The sequence below is a fragment of the Parasteatoda tepidariorum genome, chromosome 5, assembly GCF_043381705.1.
Source record: "Parasteatoda tepidariorum isolate YZ-2023 chromosome 5, CAS_Ptep_4.0, whole genome shotgun sequence".
Taxonomy (NCBI): Eukaryota; Metazoa; Arthropoda; class Arachnida; order Araneae; family Theridiidae; genus Parasteatoda; species Parasteatoda tepidariorum.
Genome location: NC_092208.1, coordinates 86,670,098 through 86,697,933, shown reverse-complemented (window position 1 = coordinate 86,697,933; position 27,836 = coordinate 86,670,098). Strand labels below are relative to the sequence as shown.

At 33.4% G+C, this 27,836-nt stretch overlaps 1 protein-coding gene across 2 annotated transcripts; it reads left to right on the top strand.

Annotated features, from left to right (window-relative positions):
* Window positions 1–112: 112 nt before the first annotated feature.
* Window positions 113–27,836, top strand: LOC107450490 (complement C2). Of its 2 annotated transcripts, none has more exons than XM_071180745.1 (12): window positions 113–261; window positions 6,389–6,559; window positions 6,814–6,987; window positions 8,234–8,308; window positions 11,428–11,601; window positions 15,649–15,764; window positions 17,902–18,076; window positions 20,132–20,287; window positions 21,423–21,607; window positions 23,776–23,968; window positions 25,916–26,126; window positions 27,614–27,836. In XM_071180745.1, the coding sequence occupies exons 1-12, from the start codon at window positions 207–209 to the stop codon at window positions 27,813–27,815; spliced, it is 1,887 nt and encodes a 628-aa protein (XP_071036846.1). In that variant the 5' UTR covers window positions 113–206; the 3' UTR covers window positions 27,816–27,836. The 2 variants fall into 2 exon arrangements, with proteins under 2 accessions (XP_071036846.1, XP_015921781.2); XM_016066295.4 differs by having other exon boundaries at window positions 21,420–21,607.

The following is a 27,836-nucleotide window of genomic DNA, read 5'->3' as shown; positions in this document are numbered from 1 at the left end:
TTTTTTTAAAATTTTGTTTTTGATAAGAAGGATTCCTAAAATACTTGTTACAGTTTCAGGAAAAGGAAGGTTCATAAAAAAAAAAAGATTCATTACCACTTCTTTTGGCATTTCAATTAGTTTAGAAATCGGAAGCATAAGAGGAAACGTGATTTCCTTCCTATTTTCACTCCACTTACCATTTCTACTCTGACGCAGTCAAAATAATGTTAATCCCGCTGCTGTTGCTGCTCATGTGCTTTCAGCATGCTGTGACTAAGAGTAAGACTGAGTTTATTTATTATACTACTCTAGTTCAGCGGTTCCCCATTTTTTTCCGATTACGGAACCCTAAGTAATCAACCTCCTTTTGGCAGAACCCCACATTATGAATAAATTTTATTAAGATGATTTGGAACTGTACAACCCTAATAAGATTATTATTAAAATATTTAATTAAAAGAATGAAGAGTTTTCTTATCGTTTTATTATTAATAATCTTAAATGCGGTATTATGCTAACAATTAAATTTGAAGTCTTTGTACGTCATCTCAGTCTTTGTGCTAAATCTAGTCTAGTTATTAATTTGTTTTTGGTGTATATGTTGACATGAATGATCGAAATCAAAAGAATGTCGACTTTTACGGGTGAATATCATCAATCACATTGCCGCTTTTTTGAATGTCCGAAATATTTGTTATATCCGATTTAATATTAATTTATTTGTTGATATTATTATATTTGTTGATATTATTATATTTATTACATATTTTAATGTCTGCTGAGGGAGTCGCGATGGCTCAGGGGATAGAGCTTTCGCCTTTCAGTGAGGTGAAGCGGGGTTCGATCCCGGTGATGGCTGGTCGATACGAATTCCGCATCCGGCTTGCACCGACGATAGTGCTGACGTGAAATATCTTCAGTGGTAGACGGATCATGGGTTAGAGTCCCCTTGCCGCCTGGCTAACCGTGGGAGGTTCTCGTGGTCTTCCTCTCCATGTAACGCAAATGCGGGTTAGTTCCATCAAAAAGTCCTCCACGAAGGCAAATTTCTCCCAATTCTTGATCCAAGAGTTTCCTTGTCTTCTGGATTGGGTTCAAAATTGCAAGGCTACGGAGTTGAACATTAGTAGTTGTAAACCCAAAAATTGGGTCAGCTGTTCAACGACGGTTATAAAATAAAAAATCTGCTGAGGGTAGATGAGGAGAAACATCAGTGTTCGGAGTACCTGTTGAATGCATACTGGGCAGGGGCACTGGACCTTAAAAAACATTGATATAGGGCATACGGATCAAATGTATACCGGTCAGTGGCACTTGACTTGACCTAGTATATATTTCGGACATTTATCAAAGTGACTATGTGATTATCAACATTCACCAGTGGAAGTCAAAAACAGCCAATTTCGGTCATTTACAGTAGCATATATGTGTCACCCTTAACGTGTATAACTTTAACGTGCACTATTTAATTATTTCATAGAATAACTAGATATTTCATGAAATAACTAGACAGGTTAGTTAAAGTATATATTATAGATGAAATATTTTATACTTTATCTAGTTATTCTGTGAAACAACTAATGAAAAACCGTTGAAATAAGAAATAAAGAATTTTAAAGTTATTTTATAAATTAATTGATCATAAATGGCAAAAATCTCTCGAAAAATACATTTTATTCCTATTGCGGATGATAACTAATAAATAATAAAGAAAAACAGATGATGTAATTTATTATTGCTCATATTAATAACTACGTCCAAAAATAACGGAATAAAGCGTTCACGCACGTCATTGTAAAGCAGAATTTTTTTTTTCCAAAGCAGATAAAAATTTTTCAACTTGCTTAAAAAGTTCTCGAGATATGATGAAATACGTAGAAACTAAAATAACATTCAGAAGTCCAAGCTTTGACCGCCTTGCGGACCAAACTATTCGGACCATATTTCCCAGCTGGCAGCTACCCCCTATATTTTGGGGGAGAGAAATCCAAATCTGTGAAAAAAAAGGAATGTGTATTCCTAGAAAATATGATTTTGAGTCTGATTTCGTGACTTAAAATATCGTCTGCACTGATTAATTAGCACATTCGAGGTCACCCACTCGAATTATTAAAATTGAGTTCCAGAATGTGAAGATCCGAGCATTAGATCAAAAGTTATTCAGAGTGGTCCGTTTACTTTTAGACCCACTGTACATATTCCTTTCAGTGGGCCGCAAAAATTTATTTCCCCAGAGGTTTCTTGGAGTCAATATTAGTATATATAGTACTTATTAAAAAAAACACCGATTAACGTAATACCAGTAGTACCCATTACTAAAATTAATTAAGCAGCATTGGCGTTAGTAATAATTAGGCGATTTCTTATGATTTTTCTAGATGAAGAAGTTCCTCTTTTTTATTAATTTCGCTTTTCAGTACAATTTTTCATGTTTATTTTTTCATTTCACCTTGTACTTGTTACCAAAATCAATTAAGCATGATTGACGTCAATAACAATATGGTAACTTTTTGTGGTTTATTTACATATTTAAGTACCTTTTCTCCTTTAACTAAGCATTTCGATGCAAATTATTTTATTTCAATTTGCACCTATTACCAAAATTAGTTAAGTGAAGTTCTCGAAAATAATTTATAAAGGTACTTTTATTTTTATAATCATTTTTGGCCAACGAATTAATAACTGTACTTATGATAACTAGGATCGAAGACCGCAAAAAATCCTCAAACTATTATTGACTCCAGTAATGATTAATTAAATTCAAAATTCCCTATATTAGGGTCAGAAATCCGAATCCGTCAAAAAAAAAAGTATGCTTATTCAGAAAAGTCGTTTTGTCTGATTTGTAAGTTAAAAAACATCGTCTTCACTAATTAACTAGCATATTTGAGTCCACCCCCTCGAACCATTAAGATCAAGTTCTAGAACGTGAAGACCCGATCATTAGATCAAAAGTTATTCAGGGTGGCCCATCTTTTTTTAATTTTGCTCCCTGGTCCAGAAAAAATTGTTAATTATGGAAAGTTTTGACTAACAGGAGTTGACCTCGAGTTATAACATAATGCAAAATGATACTAAATATAATAATCTATATTTTGAAGGGGTGAATTTCTAAAAGCATGTTTAGCTTAACACTAGAAGACTGAACATTGCACACCTGAGAAAGACTGAAGTGTGTTCCTTCCCCGAGTGTTTGTGTGTAGATCAATTAGACACATAAAACATAATCATAATTAATTTAATAACAGCATGTTATAGACTTGATAATCGAAATCTATGGTATTTTATTAGATGTTATTAACGAGAGTATTCTTCTCTCTATAAATAATAATTAGAGATTAGTTGAAGTTTTCTTTTTTTTTTTAATGAAACTGAGGTACCTTAAACTTACCATAGTGTAATTTATATTCAAACCTACCTGAGGTTATGGAATACCTACCAAAATACTTAAGGGGCCAATCTGGCCCCTCTGTCCATCAAGGTACATTAACACACGAATGATTAAATAAGTACTTAAATTGGATCAAATGATGAAAAGGCAGAATTCCAGAAAAACAAAAACAAACGAGAGAGGCTAAATTTGCCCCACACTTCCATCTAATGTTAATCTGATAAGGCATAAGTAAGGGATAAGTACCAGAGAAAGAATTTCCCTATTGATGTTGTTTACGGTAGGTTAATTGACTATCAGGCCTTAATCTCAAGTGTCAAATGATATTGATATAATTAATTTTTAGTTTGAAGTGAAAAAGAATTGCTAATACACTGGGAAGGGCAATAAATAATTGTGTTGGTATATATTTTTACGGTATATATTATATTATCGATAACCGTAATTTAATTAAATGTATTCCAACTCTTAGCATCATTATTAGGCAATATTTAAACTTTTTTTTGAAATGAAAATTATTGTACTTAAAAAAATTAGTTTAAGACTGTTTACATAAAATATTTCTGAAGTTGACAGTAAATAAGTAGAGTGTAATAATTACATAAGTATTATGAAGTCGAATAAAGAAAAAATCTTTTGGAGATCATTCAGAGAGGATCCTGCTGTCAAATGTAACAACCCAACTTCCCAAGTTTTACTCTGAAAAATGTATCTCTCCACTCTGCTTGAAGTTATTGATTACAGCAAGAAGAAATTTTGTTGTTGTTGCACATTACAACGAGATACGTAGCTTAGAAAGTTTGGAGTCAGAAATTTATACAGCGTTCATTTCGCACCAGTTATACAGAAGGTATGAGCTTGGCGAGAGATAGAGAGTCCTTTTTTTCATCAAATTTACCTATCTCTATATATATTTCTCTTACACGGCGACAAAAAAAGCCTCATTACAACTCCCCGAATGGCAACGCTAGAAAATCGACCAATGATTGCCGCTAAAAATGTGACACGCCAAATCTAGCTGAGATGGCTCAACATATAGCGCTTTTAAAAACAGAANAGGGAGTGAAGTTCCTTCCCTCAACCAGAGAGAAAACCGAAGCAAAATAAACGCTCAGTACGCGAGCGAGGTGACTGAGAAAAATCAAAGTATCGAATAATCACTTAAATGTTCATGGCGAGGAAACAAAAACAAAACAATCACAGCCCGCAGAGGGGAACCACAGAGGGTCGGAGAAATATGACCGCCATATATTTAAAACAAAAATAAAACTCCGTCTCTCCAAAGAGAGGAGGGGGTGAAAATGAAAAACCCCTGTTAAGGGATCGTAAGATGGTGTTGACAAAAACCTCGAATGCTGCTCGCTCCCAGAAATGGGCGGTATTTAAAGAAATAGCTAGAAGTGGAAGTTAAACTTCCTAAAAAGCCAAAAGAATCTAGTATTCTTGTTTTTTTTTTAAATGAATCTGGAGTACCTTAAACTTACCAAAGTGTAATTTATGTTCAAACCTAGCTGAGGTTTTGGAAATACCTCAATGCTTAAGGGGCCAGTCTGGTCCCCCCCCCCCAGTCGATCAAGGTACATTAACACACGAATGATTAAATAAGCACTTAAATTGGATCAAATGATGAAAAGGCAGAATTCCAGCGCAACAAAAAACGAGAGAGGCTAAATTGACTCCACGCGTTTTTCTAGTGTTATTTTATAACATAAAGGCACCGGGACGGGCATAGGTAAGGGATAAGTACCAGAGAAAGTATTTCCCTATTGATGTTGATTACGGTAGGTTGATTGACTATCAAACCTTAATCTCAAGTGTCAAATGATACTGAATGTAATTAGTCTTCATTTTGAAGCAAAAACGCTAATTCACTGGGAAGGGCAATAAATAATTGAGTCGGTATATATTTTTCAGTTTTGTGCATGACCATCTACTTTCTCGAGTGAAGAAGCTAGTTTAAAACTCAAATATTTTAATTTTAAAAAAAAGAAGAAAAAAAACTTTTCATGATCAAAGCATTATATGGATAACCGTAATTTAATTAAATGTATTCCAACTCTTAGCATTATTATAAAGCAATATTTAAGCCTTTTTTCGAAATAAAAATTATTGTGTTTAAAAAAATTTAGTTTAAAACTGTTTACATAAAATACATCTGAAGTTGAGAGTAAATAAGTAGAGTGTAATAATTACATATGTATTATGTAGTCGAATAAGGAAAAACATAAAAATCTTATAGAGATCATTCAGTGAGGATCCTGCTGTCAAATGTAACAACCCTACTTCCCAAGTTTTACTCTGAAAAATGCATCTCTCCACTCTGCTTGAAGTTATTGATTACAGCAAAAAGAAATTTTTTTGTTGTTGTACAGTACAAAGAAATACGTTGCTTAGAAAGTGTGGAATCAGAAATTTATACAGCGTTCATTTCGCACCAGTTGTACAGAAGGTATGAGCTTGGCGAGAGATAGAAAGAGAGAGATTCCTTTTTTACCATCAAGTGTTTACCAATTCTACAAAATAAGGAGTATTCTGCAATGACTCCACCCCCTAAAGAAGAAGATAAAAACGGTATTGATTTCTCTTCTTCTTTAGGGGAACACTGTTTTACACACAGATTTAGATACATGATAATTTTACGAAATAATTTGAATTATTATTTTTTTAAACATGCATTCATTCAGGTGCCGTCTCTTTGGACAGCAAAATTCGTCAAACTATTACTGAGGCTTATTAATGATTCATTAATTGTGGTAATATGTACTACTTGTATTGTGGTAATAGGGGATTAATAGCAGAACCCAACATAAGTCCTCAATAGAAATAGATTCTTACTGTTTTCTATAATGGAATAGTACTCTTTATTTTATTACTGTTGTTATTATTATTATATTATCATTATCATATTATTATTATTTTATTATTATAATTATTATTTTATTATCATTACTGTTTAAGAAAGACAAAAATGAAATAAATGATTTCACATATGTTTGTTTTTTACTTTTTACTTAGAGTGTTCCCCCTTCCCACACGCTATCCTGGAAAATGGTCATGTGTCTGTTTTAGGAGATCAGAAGTTCCTATTCCAGTGTGATTCCGGATTCTTCCTGGCATCCCCACCTCTCGTCAGATGCTGGAAAGGAAAATGGTCATCCACAAAGACCCCCAAATGCATAAAATCGGGTATTTAAAATCATTAAGATTCTTTCTTTTCACATAAAAATGAGTGTCATCTTTGATAAACACAATTGTGTTCATTATTTTTGGATTTTGCGCATGTGGTTGAAGATCGATTTCCTCTGCTAGCCATGCATGGTCAAAAATGTCCGTTAGGAAACGTCAATATTGAACCAAATGGAATTTTTAAATGCCTGACGAGCAGCATAATTTTCGAGACCCGGCTGAGATGAAATATTAAAATGTTTTATATTTTACAGAGGGAATGTGCGAAGAACCAACAGCCATATCAAACGGGGAAATCCATGGATCCGAGAGAAGCGTGGGTTCTACTGTGCAGTATATGTGTCAGCCAGGATTTTTGCTGCTCGGTGAAGGGTCAAGGGAATGCCTGCCGGGTGGACACTGGAGTGGAATCACGCCCGCATGCATGGGTGGGTATAACTAATTTTACAGTACCCAGGTAAGGCAACAATTATCAATAATATTGAAATAATAGCTACCGGTGTTTAGTTGGCCAACTTTTACGAAATAACGAGGGAATATATGGAATATTTTTCATAACCATTTCTTTTTACATTGCGTTCGCTGGTTCTTGTTTTCATTGTTAATTCTTTTAATTAATTAACTGTCTCGTCATTAATTAAGCGTTTTGGTTTTGAATTTTACTTTTCAAATTTGCACTAGCCTTTCGAATTTTTTTAACACTACAGCCTACTATTTAACAATTGGGTGAAAAAAAACAAATACTGAGTGATTTGTTCAAATGTGGTATACGCATACGAAATTTGTATTTCATATTTGTTACTTATAATATTCTCGTATTGTTGAATAAGTACGCTAATTTATAAAAAGATTTGCGATGCAATTTACGAAGAACCGAGTAGAATGCAGACCTTAGACGTAAGTCCTAAAATAGTTGCACCTTATTATTTGTTAGTTTATAATAATCTTCATTAAATTGTGCTTCTTTTACGTCTATGGAGGTATATTAGAAGGATTTAAGGGTGTTTTTTGAAGGCTCTATCGAAATATGAAGTGTTGCGCTTTTGCGAATAATGTGCTATTTTTATAACTGCTGTGAGTTTGCAATTGTCACTCATAACAGTTTGATCAAGTTTAAACTATCTAAAGCCAGCGTTGACTACGCTTATTTTGAATATGGCGCAAAGCGTCAATATGGAGAAAAGCCACAGTTTTGTGAAAAATGAAAAGCGTTCGTGGTCTAATTTCTTAATATTTAAAAACGTACACCAATGCTGCATTATTTGGGCTCATAAAAATTTGCGAAATCTGAGAATAAGGCAGTGATTTTGATCATTTTCATCTAGGTGGTAAAATGTCGCCAAATTAGCGATTTTAAAAAGAGTTTAATAACTTTTAAAATATTTAAGTCATTTGTCTGTTCTAAAGACCAGATAACTCTTTACAGCAAGATTATACATATAGTTTAAAATCATCGCATTGCTTCAAGTGTAAGGCACTTAAACTATGGATTTTTAATTTTCCTTGGCGACAGAGCCTTGGTAACAGCGTTAACTACTTCGAGCATCTTCCTGTAAGTTAATTTTGCTCATCGCCATTAAGAGAATGGGTAGAACGTATGCACGTGATATCACGTGAAAGTTCTAATTTCTAATTATTTGTTAACGAGTATTTTTTTTTATACTTTTAAAACAGAGGAATCGGAGCCCATACAGAAAGTTGCTGACAGATTGAAAGAACATTTTGTCTCCAATCTCTCTACCTCCAATGGTAAATGGTTTCTCTTTTGTCTGTTGGCTACGTGGCTAAAAAGCCTCATAGCCAACAGGATTATTTCTAAAACCGAATGAAACGTGAAAGTGCTATTCTGAATAAATTAATAAATTCTGTTAAGTAAAAATAATCACATTTTATAAAAGTCTTAATTGTTTGAAGACCACACAATATTTTTTCTCGCAATTCCCCGGGATTTTAAAACTATTTAAGCAACGAAAACCATTCCTTTCAAAACAGTCATTTAAACAAGAAAATTTAAATATAAAGGTAATTAATTATTTTGCAAGTTAAATAAATAATACCAAGAAAATGAAGTAGTAAGATATTACCTGATTGAAAACTTTATACGCTTATCAAAAATATAAAAAAATGAAATGACGGTCGATATGTTTCAACCGCATCAAAAAGGGGTGCCAATTTTAAAGACTTGACAGGCGTGATTTCAACGAACCAAAAATGATCTATATATATATATGTTACGATGAAGCATCGAAATCTGGAGAATGTCGACATTCACCGGTGAATGTCAACATTCACGTAGTCGCTTGGTGTATGTCCGAAATATTTGCTAAATACCCTTATTTCTGACTCTCACCGGTGAATGTCAACAATCACCTAGTCGCTTTGGTGAATGTCCGAAATATTTGTTATATCCAATTTTATATTAATTTATTCGTTGATATTATTATATTTATTTGATAGATTTATATTTATTCTATATTTTAATACTTACTGACGATAGATTAGAAGAAACATCAGTGCTTGGAGTATCGGGCAAATATATACGGGGCAATGGCACTTGACCTTAAAAAAACATCAGTGTAGGGTATACCGGGCAAAATGTATACCGGGCAGTGGCACTTAACCTTAAAAAAACATCAGTGTAGGATTAAAATGTCGAATAAATGTAATTATATCCACGAATAAATTCATATCAAATCGAACGTAATTAATATTTCGGACATTCACCAAAGCATATCTGTGATTGTCGACATACACCGGTGAGGGGCCGAATGTACAAGAATGTAATGAAATATTCGATCTTTCACCGACGTATTTGGTGTTTGTCGACATTCACCGGTGAAAGTCGAAAACCACCGATTTCGGTCTTTCGCCGTGACATATACAGTCTATGTTCCAAATAAGTACAAATAGGAAGTATATAAAAAATCTCTTGAATAAAAACCCATGACATGTATGTTTAAATATAAAAGTATTGACTATAAACTAGTGCAAACCATGTAACACTACAGTGCGTCTAATAATTTGGTCTAATTATTATAATATACTAACATAATACCTGATATAATAAATATTCTATATTTATGTAATATATAGTCTAATTTATCCAACAGTCGAATTTATATTATATATCGTCTTACTTAACCAATTAATATACGAACGTAACCAAGTGCAAACTGGTTTCAGTCGCTAAAAAACAATAAAGATGTATAGTATCACCTGATAATTAAGATATTACGTGGAATCTTATAGTGCGTCTAATAATTTGGCCAGGGACGGTATATATAAAAAAACGTAAAGTTGCCAATGAAAAACGGAAAAGTAAAGCAAGAAACATAAACTAGAAAAACTACAGAAGTCGAGAGAGAAAAATATGAAAAACAGATCGAGAAAAAACACAGTGACCGACAGACAGATTAGGGTGAAATGTATTTCCGAGAGTTATGGGAAGTTGGGTAAGAACTAATGTCATTAACGAGGGAATAAGCATTCAAATGAATAAAATAAGATTCCAGGGTATCAAGATGAGCAGATGTAGCTTAAGTGGAAATAAGTTTAGCATTGTCGAAATTGAATTTATGTTCGAGATTCCAACAATGCAAAGCAATTGAAGATTTTTCGAATTTTTGCTAACGGACATATCTATCGTGTTTCTTAAGTCTACATTTTAAAGTGTGTTTAAAATTTAGTACCGATGTAGCTAAGGTTGCACTGACAAGGAATGTGATAAATGCCCTAGCGATTACCAAACCTAATAGGATCTTTAAGAGACTTACATTTTATTTGGTTAACAAGCCTGAAAATGACTTCAGAAGCAAGCTGAGATTTGCGAACTTTATTGAAGTTCACAAACCTCAACTTGCTTTTAGACCTATTGCCTCGAATATTCATACCCTCTGCTATAAACTATCTCGCTATTTGACACGTATCATCAGACCTCTTCTAAGAATATGCATGCTGTTAAAAATTCTCATGATTTTGTTTCACAACTTGCACCTCTTTCCCCCTCCAACAAAACTATATTCTCTCTTGATGTTGAATCTATTTTCACCAATGTCCCCATTTCTAGTTCCATTGATTGTTTAAAGCTATGGCTGCAAGAATTTTACTCTTTCACTGAAATTGAAGATATTATCTCCCCTCTAAATTCCTGTATTCTAAAAAACTGCTTTTCAATCCACCCTGGGTGACCCCCACTTACCCATTCTTTGAATCAGCTTGTTTGGTAAGCGAATCACGGTTGCGAATTCCTCAAATTTATTATAACGATAATTCTAATAAATATCTTAATTAAATATTATTTTAAAAAACGACTGAGCAAAATTATTTATATTCACTAATAATAGATAATAATAGAATGATGATAATAATAGATAAATGTTTGGTCGTAAGAAGCGTGAGCAAAACAAGTACATTAATAAGGGAATAATTTGAATATTTGTAGAAAAAAACTGTTTCATGTTCACTGTAAAAAAATTCCCGATAAACTTATGGTAAAAAAAACTGTCGCATTGTGTGCCGATACTTTTCCGTAAAATTTTGTGGAACAAAAAAATTATTTAACGTAATCTTTACAGTAAGTTTTACTCTTAAATTACAGAATCACTGAAATTAATTGAATATTATTGTAAAAACAACGGTATAAAATTTAGTGATAAAAATGAATTTTATGGTTAAATGGATTTTACAGGTGCTGGTCAGGCGCTAGTAATTTTTACTGTAATTTTATTCGGAATTACTTACAGTGAAGAACTAAAAATTGAGAAGCAATCATCATTCCGCTTATAACACAATAAAATTCTTTATTATTTAGAGAATAACATAATAATCATTGTTAAAAATCCGAAAATGTACTTATTTATTTTTCACAGAATCGATTCCACAGGGTCGTCTTCTAGATTCAAATTCTCTGCATCATGGCCTCGAATTAGTAATTCTGATCGACCGTTCCAGCAGTATTGATCCAGAAGATTTTGAGACAGCAATCAATTTCGTCAAGTTTCTTATGCAGGAGTTCGGAGTTCGAAATGGGAACACCAGCATAAGTAAGCTTTTTCTCCGTATACAAGCACCCTATAATCTTTGTAAATATAATAGGCGCTTCAAGTTTACGCGATTTTTCCACTCTCCGAACTTTTCCCCTCTCACCCTTCCTGTTATCATGGTGTCAACAAACCTTGCTTTTTCTGACACCAGTATATGCCAACTTCTCATTTCCAATTTTCATGTACTGCCGTGGAGAAATAGAAACATTTGCTGGTTACCATGGTAACAACGGAAGAGGAAATGTGGAAAGTGAGGAAATCACGTAATTTTGAGAAGATAATTCTATTTATAATTACTTTACTTCGCCCCAGGTGCCCACTGGGTAACGAGAAGAGAGTAACAGTTCTGGCACTAAAGGCCAATGGGACAATACATCCCAAGTGCCCGCCACTTAAAAAATAAAAAAAAAAATAATTACTTTAGTTGTGATTTAAATTGGGCCATCATGGAAGCTATATTCATGAATTTGTCCTTAGGACGGGTTAGCGATTAACATTTAAGCCTAGATAAGCCCATTGACGGGAAAAATCGAGATATTATAATGTGATAGTTTAAAAAATTATGAATTTACAGAAAATACTTGTACTCAACTATTCTAAAAAAGTGTATAATATATTACTATACACTGCATAGAAACGAAAGAACCACCTGTGCATTCTGAGCCAGGATGACTAAATCTTTTGCAGCTTAAAATAGCGAAAGAAGAATTCAAATTTTTGTAAGAAAATGGACTTGTAGGCCGTCTAAATCTAATTGGGCATTTCCTCAACATATGGTTGCAAAAAAGGATGGTGATTAGAAGACAACTGGTGATTCCCGCTGATTATACAGCATCACTACTCTTGACCTCCTACCAAGTACTTTCGATGTTTTTTTTTGTCAGAATTTGCACCACAAAAAATATTTTCTAAAATAGATATTGTATGTGCTGATCATTATATACCAGTGACTCCGAAAGACATTCCGAAAACATTTATAACTACCCTATTCTGATTATTCAAAATTTTTAAGACTGTTTTTCGAAGGCTCTGTCGTATTCTGAAATTATGCTTTTTAGCAAATACATTGCTATTTTTATAACTGTTGTGAATTTGCAACTGTTACTCATGACTGTTAGGTCAAGTTAAGCCTATATAAGGCTGTCAACCTATGTAAGCTGTCAACGCTTACTTTGAAAATGGAACAAAACGTTAATATGGAAAAAAAGCCACCGTTTTGTGAAAATGAAAAGCGTTTGTGGACTAATTTTTTAATATTTAAAAACTTATTTGCATTACTTGGGCCCATAAAACTTTGCAAAAACTAAGAATAAGGCAGCGATTTTGGTAATGTTCATCTAGGTGGGAAAATATCACCAAATTAGCGATTTTTAAAAGGTTTAATACCTTTTAAAATATTTAAGTTATTTGTCTGTTCTAAATACCAGAAAATTCTTCACGATAAGATTATACATATAGTTTAATATCATCGCATTGCTTCAAGTGCACTTGAACTATGGCTTTTTTATTTTCCTTGGTGTCAGAGCTTCGAAAAACAGTATGCCATTCGGATTTTTAAACGCAGCACAACGTTTCAAACTGTACTGTGCCCCCCAAAAAGGGACTAATCAGAAAGATTTTGAGCTATTGATCTGATTTTCACGTTCTAGGACTCAATCTTAATAATTTCAAGAGGGAAGACCTTAAATATGCTAATTAATAAGTGCTGACTATATTTTAAGTTACGAAATCAGACACAAAAATGTACTTTCTCTGAATAAACATGCCATTTTTTCGACGAATTCGGATTTCTAACTCCTAAAATGTAGGGGGTAGCCGCAATCTGGGAAATATGGTAACAACAGTTTGGTCAGGAGAGAGCTATAAAGTTTGGGCCTCTTAATTTTAATTTTCCTTTTGGGTATTTCTCTACATCTCGAAAACTTTAACAAATGGAAACGTTTTTGTACAGTTATAAAATTTGTTTTTCCGAAGATAATTCCATGCAAAAAAAAAACTTTTAATAAATGTTTGTTATTTTAATTATTTTAATTATTTTACTAATAATGGTCGAAAAAAGTTTGAATTGTAAGGTATACAACTTTTTTTACATCAATTTAAAGAATGCAATTCTACGAGGAGAAATACAAGATTTGAGATAAATAGGTTTAATAGTTTCTGAGAAACGCAAATGTAAAAATATAAAAAAACAGGCGCTCGAAATTTGATTTTTCAGGAACCATTCTACCGATTTTGCTCTAGTTTTGTATTCATTATGAAAAACGCTAATTAACTTGTAACGGGTGTTACACTCTCTGATTTTAAATTGTAGCTTGACTTTTTTGAAATGGAAAACATAAATAAATAAAAGATTACTAAGGAAAAAGATTGCTAAGGGAAATGAACGAACAAACATTCTTAATGGTCTTAAAGGTCTTAATGATTTATGAAAGTATTTGATGAGCAAAAATGCATTTTATTAATAAATATTTGAATAAAACAAATACATTTTGTATAACTTTTTTTAATAAAAGAATTGATAACATAAAAATTTTAGGCGAGAAATTCGTTTTTAGATCATATTTGTGATTAAATACGAAATAAATAATGCTTATATTTTAATAGTTGTGTAAAAAGTTTACAATGTCGTAATAAACTTTTTTATAGGGAAAAAAAATCGAAAATTTAAGTTTTTTCCTTTGGATCTAGGATAGATTCAGCTTGTGTATACTTTTTATTCAAGTTTTTCTAACATTGTTTAAAATTTTGTGCCTCGCCATCAGAAAAAATATCGACATACTGAAGATCAAGAAGTTTTTTTCAGATCTGCAAATAAATTGTTATATGGCAAATGATTTGCGATCACTGTTTATAAATACATTCCTTGTACAGTGCATACAACTGCTGTATTCATGATAATTAAGTCATTTAGTAATTGTGTGCACTTTGTACTTCATTTTGTTGCTGCATAATAGTGACATTCCTTCTAAAATCCACCTTCCTTAAGAGTACAGTGCTCAAAGTAACAAATATATTCTGCAGAATAAATTTCATTCTAATAATCTGATTTTTACGAACGAAGTGTCGATCTCAATGATTTGAGGTGACTTCAAACATGTAAATTAATTAGTGCTAACTATTACTTAAGTTAATTAAGTACTTTCTTTGAATAAACAGTTATTTTTTTCACACATTTGGATTTTTCACCCTTAAAATATGGAGGATACCCGCAATCTGGAAATTGTGGGCCTTATAATTTAGTCGTAAATGCTAATGGTAAAAACTTCTTCCTCCTCGACAAAAGGAAAAAAAACGGAGATATAATTTTATTTTCACCTGTAACTAGACTAAATATTCCAGAACAAATGTTTGCTGGTTTATAGAACAAATGTTTAGAACTGTTTAGATGGCTATATAGAACAAATGTTTGCTGGTTTGTGGTCCATAACCACTCTTTTTATGATGGCTCATAGCATAGTGATTGATTGTGGATATGATGTTGTTGCAGTTTATTTAGATTTCACTATAGTTGCACAATGGCCTATTGGCGGTAGTCTGAGAAACATTCCTGAAGATGATCCGAAGACATGCAATCACAATTTTGATCCTCTGCTAGGGGGGATGGCTGCCCTGCCTTGGTAGCTCGATGACCTGTACGCGAAGTCGAGCACTTTACGGTAGAACAGTTTAACGAGGACCAATACTGCACACCCTTGGTTCCTTGACACACACACTGAGGCTTGACTTCGGTGATCTGCTGGGATTCGTGTTTTAACGATCAGTCCACTGCGGAACGGATAGTTATATGATGAAACGTGAGAATTTAAATATTTTTTAAAAATTAAATACAGAACAATCATGATACAGCAGAACAATACAGAATACAATACAATACAGAGTACAGAACAATCATAAAGTGTCTTGACCTAGTGAAGGGACCACTACTGTCAAAAATACGTGCACTTTATACAAACTCAGTAATTACATGCTCATAGAATGACATCGCTTTATTTGTAAAAAAAAAGTATACCTATATAAAAGTATACATACATATATCCAACACTGCAGGTGGAACGAGAGTGGCAATATTGACTTTTGGCTCAAAAGTAGACTTGCTCTTCAACTTGGATAATTCAAGCATCACCGGACCCATTGCAGCTTATGAAGCCTTGGATACTGTGCAGGTCTGTACTTTTAAAATACCTTAGTACAGAAATAAAATTTAATTTGTTGCTTAGATATTTGGTATTAGATGTTTTCATCGCACTGAGATTATTGTTTCACCAACTTCTTATACCCAGTTCTTGCTTAATGTGCCCCTTTGTAATTCCCAATTAATTCGTTTAATCTAAAGAGATGAAAATTTTGAAATTGTTAAAATTAATTTAAATTAAAAAAGAGTAATTAAGAAGAAAACCTAAATTTTTGTGGTGGCAAACGGTAATGAAATAATTCATGCGCCAGTTATAAGTGGTAAATATCAGAATAGTATTATACAAAATTGAAATTAGTTTTCTATATTTAACTTCAAGCATATCTTTTTTAAATAATACGATTAAGTTCTTTTAACTTAAGAATTTTTTTTATCACTACTTGGTTTCACTATTATCCTATTATCGTTATGGCATTGATCCATGTATTTTATGTCAATTGAAGATTACAATATCTAGAATTCAATCCATAGACAAACCACTGGGGAGAAATCAGGGAAAACTTGGAGAAATATTTTTTCTTCCATCCTGCAAAATCTGATCAAAACCGTAGTTTTAGTCTCATGTAAAAATTTTCAATTTAAAAATAACAGAGGTGATATAGTACTGTTGGAAAATTCAGTTAGTCTTTTTTTATTATATCTTTATTTTTACAACTATAATAATTGTTCTCTATCTTCCCCTTTACATTCAACGTCTATTCAATTTTACCGACATTACAAACATAATCATCTTTATGCGTTCCTCTTTTTAACGCTCATTATCATATTTACCTTCCTCCCATTGCAGTATCATCATTATATTCTTCTCACACGCACGTCATCATCTTCATCACTACCTCCTCCCTTTATCATCTATATTATTTCCTTCATATACAACTATCATCTAAATCCTGTTCTCTTCATTTGTTCATCACATTTTTAATTCTTACCATCTATTATACGCATCATCATCTTGATCATTTACCCTTTTGCACGTATCACCATTTTAATCATTTTCTCAGTATCTCATTCATCATTATCTTAACACTATCCCCACTTAATGCAAAGAACATCATCTTAGTCTTCTCATTACATTCATCGCCACCTTAAGAGGACTCTAAACCACAGAACAAATTTTCTCCACCTTTGGTCATTTAAAATTTAACGTTTAGAGAAAGGTGAGCTCAGTTTATAAGCCTAGAGTAAACCATAAAGTTTCAAATGCCGAATTTTTCTTTAAATATCAAAATGCGTATAAATTATGGCAAGATTATTTTTCTACATCGTCATCTTGCTATAAATCGTTGGCACTTTGATATTTTGAAAAAAAAAGTTTTCCAGCAGACGGAATGCTATATTGGGCTCTAGATTTACCATCTGATCAAAGAATACCCATATGGGAAGAAGGCTAGCTTCGATAGACATAATGTAAACCAGTCTCCCAATGCTTGGTGTGGTTTCCTGTGTATAAAGGAAAAAAGCAACATTTAATGGCACAACAGCAGAACTTTTTGAAACGGGTTTTCACTCTTCTCTTCCCTCCACTCCTGGAGTTGGGGAGGAGTAGGAAAGTTTTCTCTTTTTATTTATTGTTGGTTTGTTCTGTATTTTTGCACTACTATTAATTGAGTCATTTCCTTGAAAATTGATTTAATCTGCAACCATGTTGATTAAATCTGCTAACATATTTTTAATGGAAAAAAAGTATAAAATGGCGGTTGGGGGGAGACAGATTACGCAACCATCTACGAAGCACCCAACAATCGGTTCACAGGTGACATGCCTCCTGATTGCCACTTTGCTTTTTATGCGCATGCACTGGATCGTTGTATATATGATGCTCCTGTATTTGAGTATGTTGTTCACCTTGTAAGATGTTTTTCTGATGTAGCATATAGCACCGAGTAGCTCCCCGCATTAGTGACGTATTCGAAGAGCTGGATTTCTTCTCTTTTTTTATATTCTTCGATGTGATCATACTTTTTCTATGCTTTATAAATTCTTAATAACTTATGTAGATGAAAGAGAGAATTCGTCACGAAAGGATACAGCTTCCTCTTAATGCTCTCTCACATTACGATATAAGCATCTTTTTTGCTTGCTTTTTAATTATTGTTTAATATTGTAAGGATGGAGGGGGCGGAACAGCGCTGGAAGCCGCCCTCACTAGCGTCTTCACTCTGCTGTCGCCCCTTCGTGAGAAAGCCAAGAAGGCTATCTTCCTGATGACGGACGGAGAACCGAACATCGGAACACCTGGTATAACTCCAGAAGATGTGGCCATACAGTTAAAAGATGCAGGAGGTAACACAATTCTTCTTCTTAAAATGGATCAGTACAGTGACCGTGTATGTGTGTGTGTGTTGTGCTCTTTCTCTGCGTGTGTGTATGTGTGTACATGTAAAAACATAATATAACTAAAAAAATAATAAAAAAATGATGGAAAAACGTTAAGGTTCTTATCAGGACGAATTCCTTTCCGGCAGCGAAAAAGACATTTCAAAATAAAGAATAATTATCCCAAGGAAGAAAAACCCTCTTTATAATGCGTCTATGCTTAAAAAATGTAATTGTAAATGGGTTTAAGATGAAAGAAGAAAAGCAAACTTACGGATATGAAGTGAAATAAAATAAACGTGTCTTAAAATTAGATAAACTAATCTGACATTTAACAAAAAATTGTTAAGTAGAAAAAATATAATGAGCGTTTTTTTTTTAACTTTATCGTATAAAATATTTGTTAAAATATATAAAACAACTGGCATTTCAGTTCTATGAAAAACACTTTAATAATAATAAATAAAACATTTATGCAGCTAAACCCATAAAGGGTAAAGAGTTAAAAAACAATAGAAAGGTATTTAAATTGAAAAATTATTTGAAAAGAACACACGCGGACAACATATATANATAAAAATATAATTTTCTCTTATTTATTACAAACATTTATATAAATTGCACAATGAATTAGTAGTTACTAGGATTACAAATATTAGGATTACATTATACAGTAATAAAAGAAATACTAGGTTACTAATAGTAACCTAGTATGTATTTATTTCATGAAATAATTTAAATGACAAAGGTCAAGTTATCTGGAATGTCAATTTATTCGAGGGTACTGTGTTTTTTAAATGAATCAAATATGACGTTTGCCAGTTCCACAATTAAGCCAATAATTTACATAAATTTCTGCACAGAAATCTGAAAGGGGTTTTCCATTTAGGTAGATGTTTATAATTGCGTTGAACGCTTCTTGCTTAAGACCAGTACGTAATGTGTTTTTTTGTAAGTTCATTGCTGAAAAGCCCCTTTCAACCTCTGTAGTACTCCCAGTCAGAGAAAACATCAATTCCACCATGCGCAGTATGTTGCTGTATTTCTAGATTAAAGAGTCATTTTAGAAGTGAGGAGATAGACTCTTGTAAGATAACAAAATTTGAAAATGTATCACGAACTTTAACGGGAAAATGGCCGTCCGCGCGGACGTCGGATTCGAGAAATTCGTTTTCCGCGGGGAATTTTTGACAGCCGAGGACGGGCCCTGAGCTGTAGTAAATTTTGGTTTTCGTTCTAAAATTATTGATTCCCTGTTTAAAAAATAAATGTCGCAATCCACCAAACCCTCCAAATCGAGCTTTAAAGATTTGATTGTTTTACCGTTATATCCTTAAATCAATTTCCAAATTGCTAAGAATTTGAATAAATTTGAGTTTTAACTAAAGTCGTATTTATCCGATAAATAAATTAAATTTCCTCAATCTAACGACCCTATGGCTGATATTTATACCTGGGGTATTTGTAAAATTTCATGTTAATGTGGTCTTTCGTATATTGGACAAACTAAACGCACTCTTAAACTTCGACTCATGGAACACTAAAGATACGTCCAAAATCAGGACATTATAGTAGATGATGAGGGAATGGTTCAAATCATATGATGAAACTTTAAGATTTAAATATCTTTTTTAGCTAAATACAGTACTATCTCGATAAAAAAACAACTGAAAATGTAATTACTTATTATACATCATGTAAGGGTAACATAGTATATCACCCAGACGCAACGATATAGTAAAGTGAATTAGTGAAGTGACATAGTAAAGGGGCAACTACGTTCAGAAATATATGCCTTTTATACAAATTCAGTAATGACATACACCCAGAAAGACGTCGCTTACGTTCTCTGTAAAAGAAACTATACCTGTTGCCAACACATGACCTAAATTTAATTCAATATGCTCAGAGGAGTAACATACCACTCTAACAGTCATTACGTTAAAATCCAATCATTCGATCAAAAAAGTTATTAAGGTGTTTATTTTGGCATTGTACATGTAGTAATTCGTCCTCTTTAAGGTTTCGAGATCTTCACGATGGGCGTGGGTCGAGGCATCAACAGAAAATTGCTGTCCAGCCTGGCATCTCAACCTCTGCTCAGTCATGTCTTCATTCTTGATAAGTACTCCGACCTGAGAAGTATTATGAAAGCGATCACGGACACTCCCATCAAAGGTACTCATCAAATTTCTATTGCTGTATGTGGAGGATAGTTTCTGAAATACAGAAACGTCTCCATTTAAGATTATAAAGAAAGGTAGAAAGAGAGCAACGGTGTAATCATATCATATCACATGTGTAATCAACCCATTTCGTTAGAATTTAAAATGGTTTTGCTCTTTTTCCCTTAGATAATGGGTTTTGACCTAGAATATGAAAACACTTCATTTTTTTTACTTACTAGAAATTTTAATAGTGTGATCCGTAATGACCTCTCTAAAAATAGATTCCAAGTCAAAAATGAAGTAATATGGGTGCTAACTAATTAAGGGTGGCTAACTAACACTTAAACAATAAAAAAAAACAATGTCGGAAATGAGCAAGCTACTATGAAGGATAATTACGACAAGCATGTATTTTGATTTTAAGGAATCTCTTTTCAACACGCTCAATTGGCAAAGAGTTTACTGTAAATAGTGTTTCTTTGGCAGCTGCTTGTCATCCTTAGGCCGTTTCCGTGTTTTTTTCAGTTCCAAGGATTTTAAATTGATGTTATGGTTAGCGAATTCCATATTTTAGTACTCATATATTACGCACTCGATCCCCATTAATTTCCGATCGCTTTTTTGGTGGTTATTACTATTTCGTTTGATTTTTTTAGCCATTTTTACAATTATGATAAAAAAGGATAAACACTGCGGTTAAAAATTTTAATTTTAAAATTACGCTTGGTTGAACCGTTTTGGTATTTAAGAAAATTTTTTAGGTGCCATAAATTCTATTTCTCAAGAAATACTATTTTGAAAATTTTGAAGTGTTTGGTTCATGCTATTTTTCATACTTTGTAATAGAGTTTAAAACTTTCAGGGGTCTTAGGGACCGACAATAAGTTACAAAGGAAAGACAGTATTTTTGAACACCCTATGCTAAAAAATTAAGTAATGGGCTTGCAACTTGTATAAATTCCTTTGGTTGTTATTTGCAATGATTGCATAAAATTTAGTAAATCTAGCTTACATAATATTTATGGAAATATGAACATTTTTATAAAAAAACAAGTTTTTTTTATCTGATGTCAAAACAAATTTTTTTGATACTCTACATTAAGAGTGGCCATGTTTATTCACCATAAGGTTTCTTTTCACAGCAGGAGGTGGTGTGATCAGTTCTTGCGGTTACATAAAGGACTCGAGTTTTCACTTAAAGAAGTGGCCATGGATGGCAGCCATCTACGTTGGTTCATCTCCGGAACTGCGATTCTGTACCGGAACACTAATATGCAGTGATTGGATTCTTACCTCTGCCTCATGCTTCAATCGAACCCTCACTGAAGAGGTATTTCTTTCAGGGTCATTCTTCCTATAGGATAAACAGAGACGAACTAGAAGCTGATTGGAGAGTTTTTCGTGCGTAAATATGTTAAACCAATTAGGTTCTCATTCGAATATGCGATTTTTTTTCGCGTTCAATGAGAACGATCCCTTTCACATGTCTACCGGTGTCTCAAAACTGATCAAAAGGCCATTCTCAGTGGATGCGATTTTTTTCGCATGCGGACGGGAATTTCATTGGCGAGTAAAAATTTTTCACCAATCCGGTTCTCATTCGCATTAAGAAAACCCCATCCAGTGAAAATGATCCTTTACAATTTGAAAAACTAGTATAGAGAAACGGAAGGAGAAAGAAATGTTCTGTTTATGCGTACTGTATATAGTTTGTCTAAAGTAAGAACTCCTCCCGCCTCAAAGTTTGAGGCCGTCTGGTGCTATGGAAACAAGAATGTCGCATTTTAGGGAGGGTAGCTCACTCTAGGACTAACACAATAGACATAAGAAAGAGATTCCCTTTCTCTGTCTCCGACCCGAGCCGAAACCACTCCAAAACAGTGACCCCGCACCCCTACTTGAAATAATCATACCTCGTTACCATAGTCACAGCCACAGGTCCAGACAAGTGTCTGGGGGAGTTCTTATTTTAGACAAACTATAGGAAGTTAAAGAATTTATTTTCACCAAGTTTCAAAATTGGTAGCAAAGTTCGTCAGCAGACGGTGTTTTTAACTGAAAAACTATGAACAATGTTTTTTAGTACTTGAAAGATCATTTCAACTGATTGACAAATTTGTTCTCCGATTAGGCCAAGTTGTTGCTGAACCTGGGGATTATTCTGAAAGCATTGTTTAATAATTTTTCTTAGGGAGTTAAGGAACTTTGTCATGAATTTTAAAATTTGGGGAGAGCAAAACTTGTTTCCCGTGCTCCTGCAGCTTCTTTTTAAATCAATGTTTTGAGTCTTCGACCACACAATAGATATTTTCAATTGCCTTTTACAAAAATTGCATTGATTGTTTTAAAAATATATAATTTTTTTCAGAAAAACTAAAAAAAAAGTACCTAAAGAAAGCAAATATTGAAAAACAGTTACGAAATAATACGCAAAAACTTTTACAATATAGAAATTGCCTCCAAACGATTTTGAACCTGTGACTTGTTGAACAAAGAAAGAAGTATTTTAATAAGCAAGTAATATATTAATGCCCAAAAATCAAAAATCCCGCATGATGACTGTAATGTTTTTCTTCTATTATACAGCATTAAACATTGGAGGAGGGGGAAAGGGTATATTTACTTTGAGCCCTCAATATCAATTACAAATTTCAAGTCGTTAAATCTTCAAACGGTTGTCGTTTCACTTGACATTAACATTCTACTTAAACCACATAAGATACAATTTGAAAGAGTAGGCTAATTAGCTTGTAGCAACCGTTGATTAGGTTAAGCATTCAAACACGAAAATTTACTAATTTTTCTCCCTCCAACGATTTGAAACATTATTTAATGAAATACAGAAGGCGAGAAAATTCGTAATTTGCTGCGTTCGTCTCAAGAAACCAGAAAATTTACTTTCGCAAAATTTTATATACTAGTTATAAAATTCGTCAACGGATGGTGCTACTGACTACTTACTAGGACTACAGTCAGTTACTAGGACTACGCTAGGACTGGGGCACACTTTGTAACAAACATCTTTGCTCAAGCGTCTTTTAAATTTGTTTTCAGACATTGTTTTATAGTTTTTCTCTCTCCGGAAGCTCCCTCTATTTACGAGCTTTGTGAATATCTTATGGTATTAAGTGAGAATAAATGTTTTATTTTGTTTTTCCGAGTAAAATGCTGTAATTCGTGCAATTGTATCGTCTTCCAGTTTTGCCTACAATTGATTTTTCAAATCGACGGTTATTTCTGTACGTCCGGTAACGAAAATAAGATTCTTCATTCCAGTTATCAACTTTTCTGGAATGAATTTAAAACGACTATTTTTATATGTGCACAGAGTCGACAGCATTTATTTAGATATTTATTATTATTATCAGATCATCGCCAATCACCCATAGTGCAGTTCTATTGCGACGTTATTAAAGTACCTACCTTATTATTATTAACATTATTCATTTATTCTTTTGTATGAGCCCAATAGAGGGGTAAAAAAAACTTATGTTCTAGCCAGTGTTCATTGTTTTTGGAGAGAATAATATAGTACAGGATGAGAAACATCAAATGAATTTCTATGCTACAAGAGTTGTACTTCATCCTAATTACAGTCCGCTCGACCCAGTGCACGACAACTTGGCTCTCTTACAATTGAATTCCCCAATTCCTCTCAAAAGATTCCGACCAGTTTGCCTCCCACCTACAGGTATTGATTGCTATTTAATAAATTTTGTTCCTAAATATTAAGTGTACAATTAATAAAAAACTTTTTTACGTGATCTTCAAAGTGTTCCACTTTTAAACTCTGTTGCAAGTTAAGAAAAAACCATTATCTTTATTGAGAGAGCCTGTTTGACTCTAAGTGCTCGCCAAATGTATGCTAAGTTCCCAGCGTGAACGTGTATCAACATCGCCAACTCTTAAAACGACGTTGCACAGCCTTCTTTTTGCTTGCTTTCTTAAATCGTGTGAAATGAGGAAAATAAAACTTATTGAATAGAAACTATTGTTTTGCTAATAAGAATTAATAAAAATTATATCTAAAAATCGTAACAAATACACGTATTTCTGTTCTTTTTTTAAAGAAACTGATAAAAGAATAATAAATAGTGTTTCTTGTAGACGATTTTTTTTACAGCCGAAAACTTAATTCTTATCATGTCAGCATAAGAAGCGTCATTTTTTGTCATCTAATCAAATCCAATGTTCTTGCAACGTCATATTGTTGTTTCTTTTTCAAGAACGAATCTTCATTTATCAAAATATGTCCCCAAGTCTAGGATTTCAGTAAGACTACGAAACTATAACCCTTTTTAATAATTTTAATATGGCAAAAGATATCACGACTTATTTTTCTGTACGAAGAGTGCAACTTTTAAGAAACTTTTTTTGTTATTCCTAAAAGCATATTTATATAATTTGATAACTAAATAAGACGGAACTATATGCATCAGGAGCAGATGATTACTTAAATCCTGTACCGTAATGGTCTTTTCTCAATTTGCAATGGAATATAGTATTTATGGCTATGGTTAATCGTATAAAGCGAAACAGAGGTGAATTTAGTGGTAAAAAAGAAGGAGGCTTCTGGGTTATTATTTCAAATTTATTTTCAATCCAAAACCTCTATCACATTTTCGGGAGAATTTATTTATTGCGGAGCTATTCTTTTTTAGATGGAGCTCAACTCCCAATAAGGTGACTTAGATCCCAGCAATGACTGCTCGTTACAAATTCTGCTACTGGCTCACATGCACTACAGTGCTGACATAAAATATCTTCAGTGGTAGACGAATCATGATTTAGAATCTCTTTGCCGTCGCGCAAATCATGTTTTTTTCTACCTGTGTACCACATATGTCGATTTGTGATAGTTTTTGTCGAATTTAGCTTCATCTAAAAAGAGGAAAAGAAAAATTACACATAATTTCAAATTTGTGAAATTTTTTTTGAGAATCCTCATTTGCAATAAACAATATGTGTTTCTATTAAGATTCCAAAGCAGATTCTGACCTACATTTAAAGGATAGGATTGAGAGATCGTGGAATAGTTTTTTGAAAACACATGCTTTATTTAATTTTATTTATTGCGTGTATATTTCTCAAGATTTTTTACCATAGTCGGACTTCTGGTACACCCTATATAATGTTGCTATATTTTTATGATAAAGAAACTCCATATTACTCATATTTTATTTTATAGTGCGAATCTTTTAAAGCCGTGAAATTTATAGTTGACGTTAAGTATTATTACTACATTTTTATGGTAAAGGACCTCCACAAATATGGAAGTGGACAACATTTACGAACCTCTCCATTATAAGTTCTCATATTCACTGTTATCTTCGTGAGTTTAACGTAGCCCGATTGGTGTAGAAAACTATTCTCTCTACCACAATAACAGTCACAGCCTAAAAAGTTTCCTCTTTTCTTCGTGAACGTTTGAAATTTTCAAAATTAGAATTCCACTAACCTTTTTTTCGGGGGAAATTATACAACATTTTAATAGATTAACATGAATCATGATTATCGAAAGTGGGCAAGTGTTTTGAATCAAAATTAAATCATATTTTTTTGGAAGGAAGGATATAATCAAAATAAATAAAAAAATATTTAATTGAATGAATAATTTAGTCGTTGTGTTGAATTTTAGGTAAAACTGTCCCGCTGCACATGGATCTTAATATCAATGCTTCGATTGCTGGTTGGAGTCTTCCCCCCCAGCTCGATTCGAATGGCCACATAGATGGCAGCACTCACCTCTTCAACAGAGTCACCGTCACTGTGGAACTAGCAGAGCAGCATGAATGTAGACGGATCGTAGGAAGGGCATTCAGTGAGAATTTATTCTGTGCAGGATTTGGGTGAGGACACTTTTATTATATTATATGAATACATCAGTGTTGGCCATTTATCCTAAAAAAAACACGTCCTTGTAGCATATAATGGATAAATGTTTACAGAGCAATGTGTTCAATATGCATTTTTTTTATCACACCAACCCTAAGATTTGGTTATTGTTAACAGTGGACAAAGATCTTATTAATCATTACTGGTTAAAACCGGGGTAATAACCCTGCTATTGTCCGGTTTTGTACTTGTCAGTAGTCCCCTATAGTGATTCTCTTTTTGGTAAAGGGTTTTGTCCAGCATATATTTGTCCGGTAATCATACTTCTGATGTTATTAAAATCTGCACTGATGTTTTTCCGAATCTATCTAAATAGTGTTATTCCCTTTAGCACTCTTTAAAAATAGAATAGGTGTCTCAAAGTTTCTCCACTCCTTCACCCTTTCCGTTAAAATGGTTTTGGCAATATCTTGCTTTATTCCTGTGGTAATATGTTTGAGTGAGATGTCAGAATACACTGGCGTAGAGAAATCTGCCGTGTAATAGGAAAATCAACGCACGCGACAAAAAAATTTAAAATTGAGAATTGTACATATTTAACATCTCTGCATGATGAACTACATGCGTTCTTAGCATACTTAGCGTTCATGGCACTCGCCGTACAATGAGGTGAACCGGGTTCGAATCCCAGCTGTGGCTGGTCGATATGCATTCCGCATCCAGCTCGCACCGACTACAGTGCTAACGTAAAATATCCTCAGTGATAAACGGATCATGGGTTAGAGTCCCCTAGCCATTAGTGGTTTTCGTTGCTTCCCTCTCCATGTGACGCAAATGCGGGTTAGTTTCATCAAAAAATGCAGGACCAGGGCATATTTCTCTCAATACTTGATCCAGGAGGTCTCTTGTCTTCTGGATTGGGCTCAAAATTGCAAAGTTACGTAGTTGAACATTGGTAGTCGTAAGCCCAAATTGATTCGGCTTCTCAACGACGTTTGTAAAATAAAATAAAATTGTAAGGCAGAAAAGCAAGGTTTGTTTAAACGTTGGCAACGGAGAGTGAAACAAAAACATACCACCCTCGTTCATTTGCCGTTTATGTTCCTGCATGCGTTAAGCATTGAAAATGTATTGAAGACAGGAAAGGCACAGCTTTTATTTAACTCGTAAAGTTACTAATAAACTCACATTTAGAATAGCTGCTATATAAAATAGAAACCTATACTCTTTTTTATATAGAATAGGCGTTTCAAAGCTACACGATTTTCCTTATTCTACACACTTTCCCATTTCCATTGCCACGGTTTCGGCAAATATTTATTTTTTCGGCAAAGACAGCATATTCCAACGGGTGGATGAGAGAAGAAACATTTGTCAGAACTTTGGTAATGGAGAAAGGAAAAGTGTGGAGAGTGGAAAAATTGGGTTACTCAGAGGCGCCTCGTATACATGCAAAAAGTTTAAGCTTTTTAGATAATAAAAATGATTTGTGATTCCACAGGAAGAAGGTTTGCGCTGGAGATCCGGGTTCTCCTGTCATTGTTGTGGATCCCTCAACTCAGCTGCATCACATCATCGGAGTTTTGGACGGGAGGGAGAAGTGTGCTGAACTGGGACTCAATTACTACACTGAACTCACCGGATACATTCCTTGGATAGATGACGTCATAGACAGGTGTCATTCCAAACACATTCATCTGTAAACAATAAAATACTCAGGATAA

Coding starts and splice junctions, on each gene's coding strand:
- LOC107450490 (XM_016066295.4), top strand. CDS start 207: ATGTTAATCCCGCTGCTGTTGCTGCTCATGTGCTTTCAGCATGCTGTG. Junction 18,077..20,131: donor ACAGTTAAAAGATGCAGGAG/GTAACACAATTC, acceptor GTCCTCTTTAAG/GTTTCGAGATCTTCACGATG. Junction 20,288..21,419: donor CACGGACACTCCCATCAAAG/GTACTCATCAAA, acceptor TTCTTTTCACAG/CAGGAGGTGGTGTGATCAGT.